This window comes from Prosopis cineraria, unplaced genomic scaffold, assembly GCF_029017545.1.
Source record: "Prosopis cineraria cultivar Desert tree isolate PC_DT_omini unplaced genomic scaffold, ASM2901754v1 PC2, whole genome shotgun sequence".
In the NCBI taxonomy this organism is placed as follows: Eukaryota; Viridiplantae; Streptophyta; class Magnoliopsida; order Fabales; family Fabaceae; genus Prosopis; species Prosopis cineraria.
The window spans coordinates 4,821,202-4,832,570 of NW_026555333.1; the positions used below are offsets into that span (position 1 = coordinate 4,821,202).

Genomic DNA, 11,369 nt, shown 5'->3' on the forward strand with positions numbered 1-11,369 from the left:
AGAAGAAAAAATGGAAGGAGGTGGACGTAGACGTAGACTGACAGAGTGAGCAGAGGCTCGAGACAGAGACGGTGGCAAGGCTGGAGGCGGAGGATCGGAAAAGAGAGCGACCTCTATGCCTTTCTGAGAGCATGGGTATTTCTGGAATATTGAAAAGATAATAAGGATAGATTGGCCACACAATTTGCCTCCCATCCAATTTCCCCAACCAAACAAGATCCCCCTCCCCCCTCCCCTGGAGAAACCCTGAACCAAACATGGGGGTAATGTTTTACAGTGACAAAAAGAGCAGAACAGCCATCAACTATCCAGATAGACATTGCTTTTGTACATAGGAAAGCATACAGTTCCACCATTTACACAGATTTTAGAAGCTACTGCTGGACATTCAACAAATCAAAACCTTGTTATATTCAAGCGTTTCCTGTAACTTGTAGTCTGTTCCATGATGTCCACTGTAGTGGTTTTTGCAGCCCACAAAGCTTTGGTTCTATTCCCAACAACACGGGTTGTGAAAGTTTCAGCATCTTCCGAAAATGGCAATCATGATTGATGATTATTGACACGGCAAAAAGCTTCAGGATGTTGCACCCTCTTCCCTCTACTGTGATGCATATATATCAGAATCTTTCCCATGGACATTTAAATTGAGTAATTGACCCTTCCTGTGCGAGGCTTCCATACCATATTTTCAAGCTTCATTATTTTCTGTGTCACAGGTCCCACGCCTCCCTCCCACTCACTACCCACTCATGTATGGGCTTCTTCCACCACTGTTGCAGCCTTCTCAAGCATTATTGAATTCAAACCTTTCAATTTTGACAGTGAAGCATTATACACGTTTAATATAAATATATATATATATATATATATATAACCAGGTGGCTCATAATTTGCAGAAAGTGGTCCTCTCTGCAGCCAAATGAGCTGATGCATCATTGCTAAATAAATGCTTAGATTATCAGTATAAACTATTAATTAATCATTAATACATGAAAATGTGACAGCTTTCAATTAGATATTTTACATTTGACTATGCAGATACACAGAGGAAGACCTAATTCCAAATGCATACAACATCGAGGCTCTGCATGGGTCTATTATATTATATTATTATAGCAATAACGTAGGGAAATATATAGGGGGAAATTATAAATTAAAAAGAAGAAGAAGAAGAAGCCGAGAGGCTATACAAACGTGGACAGGGTCTTTGCTTCTGGGGAATGATAGACGTCCCTGATTGATAACGAAAAGCCGTTAGAAATAGATCTACACAACCCCTGTAACATAAGAACCAGGCCCTGCTTTTTCTTTTTTCTCTCCACTTCCAACGCTGTTGATATTGTTCGATTATTGTCTGAGGTTGGTCGGTGTCGTTTTCCTGCGTTGATAAAAAAATTTGTTGCCGATAAAAATGTGGTTTCGACTATTGTCTAGTTACGGGACAACAATAAGCTGTAGGGGGTGTTTATTTATATGGTAGGAGCCGCATTTATTAGAGAGTTTAGTTTAAACCTATCGCTATTTGTCTGTGTCTCTTTGTATCTTTCCCCTCTGAATCCCTACCATAGAATCTCTCCCAAAATAGCCACCTCTCAGCTCTCAACCTCTCCGTCCTTGCTTTAGATGAAAATATATTATTCGTTGATCCCTGTCTCCTCAGTAACACCGAGCATCACTCTCGCTCGCACATGGGTGGTGCGCCTTCTTGCAACCCATTCACCACATTTTTCTTATTCTTCTTCGTCCTCCACGCCACAATCATACTCCTTGCAGGGTCTGCTGCTGCTGCTGCAGAAACCCCGTCTTCAGCTTTGACCGTTGATGACGAAGGCGAGGGAAAATCTCCTCCTCCTCCGCCGCCATTGGAAAGTCGCCGTGGTGGAGGAGGGAGGGGGTCTCCGTTTAAGCCGAGCGTGGTCGTTCTAGTGGGGGTGATGACCACCTTGTTTTTTCTTACCTTTCTTCTTCTTCTCTATGTTAAACACTGCAAGCCCGAGGAGGAACCCCTGAGGAATTCACATACAAGCGCTGCCTATTCAGGGAGGAAGAACTCCGGCATTGACAGGGCGGTGATCGAGTCATTACCCATTTTCAGATTCGGATCGTTGAGGGGCCAAAAAGATGGGCTCGAATGCGCCGTTTGTCTGACCCGGTATGAGTCCGTGGAGGTTCTTCGGCTGCTTCCAAAATGCAAGCACGCTTTCCATGTCGAATGCGTGGATACATGGCTGGACGCACATTCCACTTGTCCGCTCTGCCGGTACCGGGTCGACCCAGAAGACATTCTCCTGGTGGGGGAGGCGAAAGTTTGGCCGCAGAATCAACCCATTCCACCGATACAAGAGATCTCTGAAAGTCCGGAGCATTGTGCAGACAATGACATAGAGAGCGGCCTGGGACTGGATTCACAGAATCGGCTCGATTCAAACTCGATTCTCAGACGAGTCTCCGGGAGGCACTCATCCGTAGGGGAAAGAGGAGGAGGAGGGGGCAATAGTGGGTTCTTTAAGATTATATTGCAGCATCGAATCAGCGTGGATGGTGAAGCGTCGACGACGCCGCAGTATAAGAAAACGGCACCGTTTAGGATGTCGCTGGACAGTGCAATGTCGACAAAGAGAAAGAGGAACGAGGCCGGTAAAGAAAGACAAGGTAGTGAGTGTGATGGCCCGAGAAAAGACGGATTACTTCTGACAGAAAAGGAGAAGCAGCACAGGTTGGAACACAGGATCATAGTGTCTCCGTCTCAAAAGCCCAACGTGCTTCATCAGAGGTGGAGCGACGTACATCCGTCGGACTTACTATACCTAACGTCGGAGAGGATACTGAGCGAGGAAGGCCACAGACCATCGTGTTCCTCCTCAGGGCCGTCGCTGTCGCGGCGGCGACAGCAACAGGATAGGCAGCCGCCGATGTGGCGGAGCATGGGAGAGAACAGTATGAGAAGCGCGTCGGAAATCACGGGTCTGAGCAGGCAGGGGAGAGAGGAAGGGGAGCAACGGCGGGCAGAAGAAGAAGAGAGACAGGTGGGAGTAGTATCGAGATGGTTAGCGTGGATCTCTCAGTCGCAACGATCTGTACGGTAGCTATTGAATTCTCGCCTTGTCTAGTCTCAGCTCATAAGGAGAATGCTCTTTCTGACAAAAGGTACTGCCCATTGAATTGTAGTTGTAACTCTAGCTTTGGCTCAGCGTTCTAGGGGTAGAGAAACAAGAGGGCAAAATTCACAAATTCAAACTTTCCATCCATCCATTATTTTCACAGAAACACAGTTCAGATTTTATTTTTTTGAACGAAAAAACACAGTTCAGATTTTAAAAGATCAAATTTTTACTCATAAATATAAACCAGCACTGCATTATTAATTTATTATCCACTTTCAATAAAAATTTACTGTTCAAGAACCGTATGAATGAGAGAAAAAGTGAAGCTGCCGGCAGAGCAATAACAAATTGCTAAAAATGGAAGCGCAGGGCCTAATGGGCCCCACAAGGCCCCAACTCACAATCTCACCAACTCATTGATGGAAGATTTTTGGGTTTATCAATCAAGGTGAGTATTAATAATAGAATATATGGATTATTAATGTAAAATGGGGAACCATGTTGGCAAATTGTTGAGTGGGAAATGCAAAGAAGGCAGTGTAGTTGAGGAAAGTATAGGTGACAGGGAGAGAAGAGAATGGAAGGAGACAATTAGTGATACCCAAGGCAAAGAAAGAGGCGAGGGGGAGCATGTTATGAGTGTGATTAACTCGCCACACGGATCCCGTGGCCTCTGTCCATTTCTTAAATTGTTCGGCCCTTGAAATTTGCAACGAGTATAGAAGCAGTCACTAATTATTAATTCAAGGATTTTGCCTCTAGCTCTGCACCACCAATATAATCACGCCTACTCAAAACTGGACACTCTTGTTTCTTGTCTCTTGGTTCCTACATCTGTGTTTTACTCCTCAAAAAGATAACGCAATGGCAAAATTTTCATCAATCATATTTCTTTGTGCTTCCCTCTCCTTCCACCACAGTAATTGATAAGTTTTTTAACCAAGATATATGTATGTGCGCGCGCGATCAGGGATTATTCACAACTCAAATATTTTAGCTAATTTTTCTGCTCAACTATTGGCGAATGGGCATTATGGTTTATTCTTCATGAGGAGAGGAAGATAAAGGCAGTATCCTGTGAATGCCTCCAATGCATTAAAAAAATAAACTGTCTCTTATCTATACTGGATTCACGTGTGATTGCATCCCACTTGAATCTATCACTTCAATGCTTCCCCTTGTCGTTAAGCATACAGACAACCATTGCAAGGGAAAGCAAATAATTATTATCCGGAAAAAATACAGTCATTAATTTATTATTATCCGCGCTGTTAGACTAGATAGTTGTATGCATGTAACATGGCAAATACGAAACACTTATGCCTTATTATTGCCCTCCCTTTAATTTTTAATAAGAAGATAGTTATAAATGACCAAATTATCTTTCGCAAAAAAAAAAAAACTAAAAAACAAACTAATGAAAAGATTGAAGGGTTTGAAAATAAAACAGGGTCAAATCCGGTTTTCACTAGTTTTTCAGTAGAGCTCTAGTACTTTGAATGATTTTCCATTTTTCCTTCGATTTTATTGCCAACGAATGTGCTAGGGAGCGGATTACTGGGTCTCCATCCAAGCAAACGTGGGTGACGATGGGCCCATCACTTTTTTGTTCTCCATTCAACACGATTCGAGAGACCCATATACAACGTGAGAATCTGCAAACCTAGTGCCGACTCATTGATAATCTATAGACAACGACGAGTCCAAGTCTCAAAAGTCAAATACAGCTAAAAAATAAGACCGTACGCCGGTCCCCTCGCTGCTCTCCGTACTGCTTGAAAGAACCGCATATCATACCAGCAGCGATAGAAGACAAAAAATCCTAACAAAATACTTCAGCCTCAGAAAAGGAGGAAGCAAGCAAAGTATAAGGGAAGGTATGTGACCTAGACGGGATCAGCTCTTTAGCTCTTCCTTGAAATAACGGATTAATTTGTAGTACTTAAGTCATAGGATGGTCGGAACCTGACAAGGAAGCTTCCTGGAACCCCAAGGCGGGAGCCTAACACAGTTTTCAAGACTAGAGATCAGAACGCAAAAGTCTCTTTTACCCTGATAAAAAATCTTGCTCAATCAGCTTAACAGAAAGGATCCATGGAAGAACAGCGAGTTTTGATCCAGTTAACAAACCAGCCTACTCATACTTAAGTTAAATCATCTAGGTACTGTTCTATGACACCTTCGGATCTGCCAAAAGCCCGGAACCGCAAGTTACATGAAAATCTTCTATAGGTTGTTGAGGTGGAGACTATTGCATGATACCAATTCCATGACGATGACGAAATCCTGTACAATTCTTCAGGAGTTGGCAATGAATTTTTTTTAACAAGTAGATTATAATACAAGTCAACATTCTATAGGCAGGCATTTATTCTAGAAAAGCAAAAATGTTATATTTTAATTAAAATTATAACAAATACCTAAAAATTTCACACACATAATGTCCTTTCAATAGCTTGAGATGAACAAGGCATCCTATGAATGTTTGCAGAGCTTATCTATTTAGATCTAGATATAAAGGTTTTAAGAGTATTTCAGAGAATCCAAACATGCGTAATATGATACTCAGTCCATTTTGATATAATACAGAGGGACACATTCCCTAATGGAATTACCTATTAGTTGTCTAACGGGAACAATAGCAAAATAGTTCGTTTGATACAAATTTTATAATTTGTCGCCTTGTCGGAATCCATAAAATTCTTCAGAAGGATGCCAATCGACTACAAGAGAGTTCTCATCCAAATCTACCTTAGACAATTCAATTCTTCAAGCTTTCTCAGGATGAGTTCAAGAACTTCTTAATCCTCAAACATGCTTTCAAAAATAAAATTAGATAGCATGGTATTGACATTACCTCCTATATCCACCACTTAAGATGACTGAACCTTGAACTAATACTTTCTTATACCACAAGATCCTTGGACGAAGCAAGTGCAAAACACAGCCGTACCTCTCTGAATGACAGTCTGACATGCAATATGAATAAGAGAAGAATTAAAAATTATTTACTGTTATAGTTAGTTGGGATTTAAATAGATTCCAAATAGGATTTTAATTTTAAAGGGAGAATGTCAATAAAAGACCTCTGAAATGATAACAAGGATTTCTAACAACCAAATATTAACAAATAATAAGTGAAGTTCAAGTTTTAATAAACATACGATTTGTCCAATTCCTTGTTTAATGTTAAATCATGTCAGAGGTTCTTCACTGATATTCTCCCAATTTTAAATGATATCTGTAGGATTTAGATTAGATAGGATTTGGATAAGAGAATAAAAGCTCATTGTAATCAGTGTGTTTGGACTAGTGGAATAGTATTGAGTTTCTGTTCTCTCATTCCTTCTCCTCTTCTCTGTCTATCCTCCCCCCCCCCCCAAACTTTATTCCTATAAGACGGTCACATCGATAAGAGATGTGAGAGAAAAATTCAGAAAGAATGAAGAACTCCTAAATGTTCAATAGGGAACAAAGATTTTAGTTCTCACGTTCTTCAATGGTTAAAAGCTTTCATTTATAATCAGGTGTTGATGTTACAGGGCCAAAAGTCCCTATGGACACTCAAGCTTCAGACTATTGCATTTCCAAGTTCCACCCAATACACCAAGGTTTTTTATATTAGTTTCTTCGAATCCACGTTTTTTCACATTTGCAGTAAATAAATAATCAAAGAAGTGTTCATATGTTCAAAATAACCAAATATTATAAAGCCATACCAAAAGCTTTCAAAATTTATAAATCTTCCAAGACAAAGATGGAGCCAGAAAAGCCAGGCCCAATATTTGATTAGGCCATCAAAATAGGATCAGCACAGGGCCAAAAATAAACTCAGTCTAGCTCAACTAATATTCACCCCTTGCCTATGCCATCAGCACTATCCCCATTCCCCACGTATTGGGTTCCTTCCTAAAATCTGATGGCTAAATGATTTTAAGAATCACATTATTTTAATCTCTCAAGAGAATGAAATTAAAATGAACTACCAATAGCTCTTAGATCAAGTAGAATTTGATACTCTTTAAAAAGAATATAGTCCAGAAAACTATTCCTTATTTGGGACTCGACACGGCCGAATATAAATTAGTTCATAATAGGAAAACTGAAGTGAAATTAACTTTCAGGTTTTAAAATGATGCAAAAGCAATATATGAGATATCAAATTTGACAAGCAGACCATTTTTTGAGGATGGATCAATATACGAGAATAATTTCTACATAAATTAACAATATCAATCAATTATCAATATAATCATCAATACACATATAAAATCTAAAAAATTACAGCAAGTACCGCTATTTATTAGCCATAAACATTGGCCATTTTTTCAGTCTCCATACAGTAAACTGAAGAATGTATGTATTTTCTTCAAAATGTGGTGGCAGCGCCAGCTAATGATAACGAGTGATCATAGCAAAGAATTAACGTGCTTCATATGTACAATTTTAAAAAGTATATTTAGGAAAACAAGAATGTAGCCAGATTCATTTAAACAAGGAGAACATTACAACCAGCCATTCTCTGGCATTAAAACAGATCAGTAACTTTGATCCTCTGCTAAAAAAAACCTAGATGAAACAACTATATGGCAAATAGTACAGAGTTGCACGCTATCAAGCATGAAGTAGTCAGTTAAATTAATAGGAATCCACAAACAAGTGAACAACTAAACAATACTGAAACAACAGTACCTACATGTTTCCCCGCCAAGCATCTTCAGCTTTCTTTGGTCTTCCATGGAAAGCACGGCCAAGCCAGCTCCCGCCGCATCAACCACGAAATTAACAAATTTCCTTCCATTAAACCTTCATATTCTACAATCAAAGCATTCTCGACAACAAATAATGCACTAGCTCTACAGCAGTTAGGAATCCAAATGCTTTTCAGCTGATCTGAGCCAAGCGCAACCTCAAACTAGTTTATGATAACAAAGGATTCTGCTGGGGCCTTCCTCGGCCTTCCTCGCTTCCGCCCACTAGATCCTGGACCTGAAGTGATCCCATTAGAAACACCCACGGCCGTCGCTGTCTTTGACACAGGCTTTGCGGCCGCCACGGGTTCTGCTTTACTCCAATAATTCTCTGGCCGCCGGCCAGATTCAGATGCCATGGGCGTCCAATTCGGAAATCCTGGAGGAGTCGCAGATTCTTTGCCGCCAGAATTAGCAGTGGCTAAAGTCAATGGAAAGAATCCCCAGCAACAATAATAGGCCTCCTGGCCTGGCACAAGCGGCGGCAAAGTCGGAATCGAAACCCCATGGAATGACCTCTCACAGTTCTGGCATCTTAGACAGCATCCCTCGTACATCTTATGATACTCGCACAGCAAATAACAGTAGGGGCAGGCTGTCCAGAACGTCGACGAACTCCGTCGTAAATTCCCAGCGTCCCTAGTGGCTTTGCCATTATTCCTGAAATCAAACCCTTGGTTTCCACCACGACCGTACCCCGTTCCGGCTCTTCGAACGGGTAATTTCTCTTGATGAACCCAGCCAGGCGAGCTCAAATCAACCGTAGAGAAGAAGCCAAGCTCCTTGTCGTAGTGCGACTTTTTGGCGGGATCCGATAGAATAGCCCATGCCTCGGCGACGAGCTTGAATGCATGATCAGCGTGGGAGAACCTGTTCTTGTCAGGGTGGAGGAGAAGTGCGAGCCTCCGATATTGCTTCTTAATGAAATCTAAGTCATCCGATCGGCGATCAACCTGAAGAATAGCGTACCAATCGAGGTGGTTGCTGATGCGGTTATCAGCAGCGAGGAGAACATCAACAACGGCCAGGATTTGATCGGAACCCTCTAGAAGAGGTTCGGTTTCCTGGGCCAAAATGGCAAATTCTCTTGAGCCGGTAAGATCCCGATCGGACAAGAGCTTTTCGGCGACCCCAAGCAAGCGTTCGGCTTCTTCTGCTTTTTCCATTATCTGAATTTCTTTCTAAACAAGCAGGAAGATGGAGTTGCGTGAGGGGTTGAAGCGAAACTGAAAAATTCGTTTGCGACCCGACATTAATATAATTAATTAACTAATAATATCAATTAATATAATATATTATCAATATTAGCAATGCTTAGTGCATTGAGTTTTAATTTTAAAGCTTTCTCTTCGAAATCTTGCAATCTAACAAGTTAACTTCAAGTATTAACCTAACTTTATTTAACAAATAATTATATATAATAGTGATAGTAATTCATTTAATATTTATATAATTTAACATATACCCTTCTATTAAAAAATATAAAATATTTTTAATTAAATTTTATTTTTAATAAAATAATTACTTATCTTCAAATTAACCTATCTTTTTATTTTTATCACTATTTAATATGTTATTTTATCTTAAAATAAATATGACGTACTCCTTCTATTTAAAAATGTAAATATTTTTTAAAAATTAATATTAAAAAATATAAAATATTTTTAGTCTTTTAAAATATAATTATTGTCTTTTTTAAAAGTATCTCTATTGAATAAATTATTTTATATTTATTTTAAAGTAAAATATTCTATTAAATATGAGTAAATATAGAAAGGTAAGGTTAGTTTTAAAACAAATAACTACAATATTGAAGTGAGATTTAATTAAAAATTTCATGCAGGGAGTAATTTATTCAATAGAATATTTTAAAAAAAAATAATTATACCTTAAAGATAAAATATATAACTCTTCAAAAAATATAAATCTTTAACAGATAAAGTATGTCTTAATTATAAAAAACTTAGATCACATTATATAATAAAATTAATAATTTAATATAATTAATATAATTAATTAACTAATAATATCAATTAATATAATATATTATCAATATTAGCAATGCTTAGTGCATTGAGTTTTAATTTTAAAGCTTTTCTCTTCCAAATCTTCTAATCTAACAAGTTAACTTCAAGTATTAACCTAACTTTATTTAACAAATAATTATATACAATAGTGATAGTAATTCATTTAATATTTATATAATTTAACTATTAAAAAATATAAAATATTTTTAATTAAATTTTATTTTTAATAAAATAATTACTTATCTCCAAATTAACCTATCTTTTTATCTTTATCACTATTTAATATGACTTTTTATCTTAAAATAAATATGACGTACTCCCTCTATTTAAAAATGTAAGACATTTTTTAAAAATTAAATATTAAAAAATATAAGACATTTTTAGTCTTTTAAAATATAATTATTGTCTTTTTTAAAAGTGTCTCTTTGAATAAATTACTTTATATTTATTTTAAAATAAAATATTCTATTAAATATGAGTAAATATAAAAATGAGGTTAGTTTTAAAACAAATAACTACTGTATTGAAGTGAAATTTAATTAAAAATGTCATGCAAATAATTTATTCAATAGAGATATTTTAAAAAAAATAATTATACATTAAAAATAAAAAATTTTATATTTTTTAATATATAACTCTTCAAAAAATATAAATTTTTAACCGATAAAGTATGTCTTAATTATAAAAACTTAAATCATATTGTATAATAAAATTAATAATTTAATTTATGTAAAATATAAATCAATAAATCCCATCAACATCTTCCCTATCACCAATGACATCATTATGGTTTCAGCTTTGAATTCAACCATTGGAGATATATTTGCCAGGTGAATTATCTAACAAATAATAAACGCATGCTAATGTAAAATTGAAATTCTGAAGGTGCTCCCATTAGCTTCAGCCAGAACGTGATTTATGTTAACATAATTGATTGATTATGAAAAAGATGGGCTGTTTGGGTAATTTTTTGCATTAATTAATTTGCTCCCAAAAATTGAATGTGAAGGCAAACTAAACAGGCACAAACACAAAATTAAATTAATTAATTAAATTGTCAAATTTTGAATTAGTCTTTATTTAGTTTATTTGATTCATATTTCTAATTGATCGATTAATTTTACATATTATAATATTAAACTGATTGTTGCTCACCTCGAAACTCATCAATGACCACCCAAAATCAAAATGCTCTAAACTCTAGTACAGAGCATTAGATGCACGTAAAAATGTTTAAAACATGTATAGTTGAAATTGATGTCAATATAAGCTTCCAATCAAATGCATAACATTTATTTCTTTTTTGCCAAGTAATAAATTTACATTCTCAAAAAATAATTATATATTCTTTTCAAATTAAATATAAAATATTTTTAAAAGTTTTATTTTATTCAAGATATAAGACATCGATAAATGTTATATATATACACACATATCTTAATTACATCCTTACTTTGTTGAAACAATGTATTATTACTATCGAT

General features: G+C 36.8%; 2 protein-coding genes across 5 annotated transcripts; one reads left to right on the forward strand and one right to left on the reverse strand.

The window, feature by feature from the left end:
• The first annotated feature begins 1,540 nt into the window (after positions 1 to 1,540).
• LOC129302393 (RING-H2 finger protein ATL43) lies at positions 1,541 to 3,270 on the forward strand. Its single transcript, XM_054941242.1, has one exon. The coding sequence runs from the start codon at positions 1,692 to 1,694 to the stop codon at positions 3,087 to 3,089; it is 1,398 nt and encodes a 465-aa protein (XP_054797217.1). The 5' UTR covers positions 1,541 to 1,691; the 3' UTR covers positions 3,090 to 3,270.
• A 1,328-nt stretch (positions 3,271 to 4,598) lies between these two features.
• LOC129302394 (uncharacterized) lies at positions 4,599 to 9,087 on the reverse strand. 4 transcript variants are annotated; one of them, XM_054941243.1, is made up of 3 exons: positions 7,804 to 9,087; positions 5,965 to 6,076; positions 4,599 to 5,393 (listed from the first exon to the last, which is right to left on the reverse strand). In XM_054941243.1, the coding sequence occupies exon 1, from the start codon at positions 9,022 to 9,024 to the stop codon at positions 8,023 to 8,025; it is 1,002 nt and encodes a 333-aa protein (XP_054797218.1). In that variant the 5' UTR covers positions 9,025 to 9,087; the 3' UTR covers positions 4,599 to 5,393; positions 5,965 to 6,076; positions 7,804 to 8,022. The 4 variants fall into 4 exon arrangements, with proteins under 4 accessions (XP_054797218.1, XP_054797220.1, XP_054797219.1 ...); XM_054941245.1 differs by having other exon boundaries at positions 4,599 to 5,403; XM_054941244.1 differs by having other exon boundaries at positions 7,800 to 9,087.
• Positions 9,088 to 11,369: the final 2,282 nt, after the last annotated feature.

Coding starts and splice junctions, on each gene's coding strand:
- LOC129302393 (XM_054941242.1), top strand. CDS start 1,692: ATGGGTGGTGCGCCTTCTTGCAACCCATTCACCACATTTTTCTTATTC.
- LOC129302394 (XM_054941246.1), bottom strand. CDS start 9,024: ATGGAAAAAGCAGAAGAAGCCGAACGCTTGCTTGGGGTCGCCGAAAAG.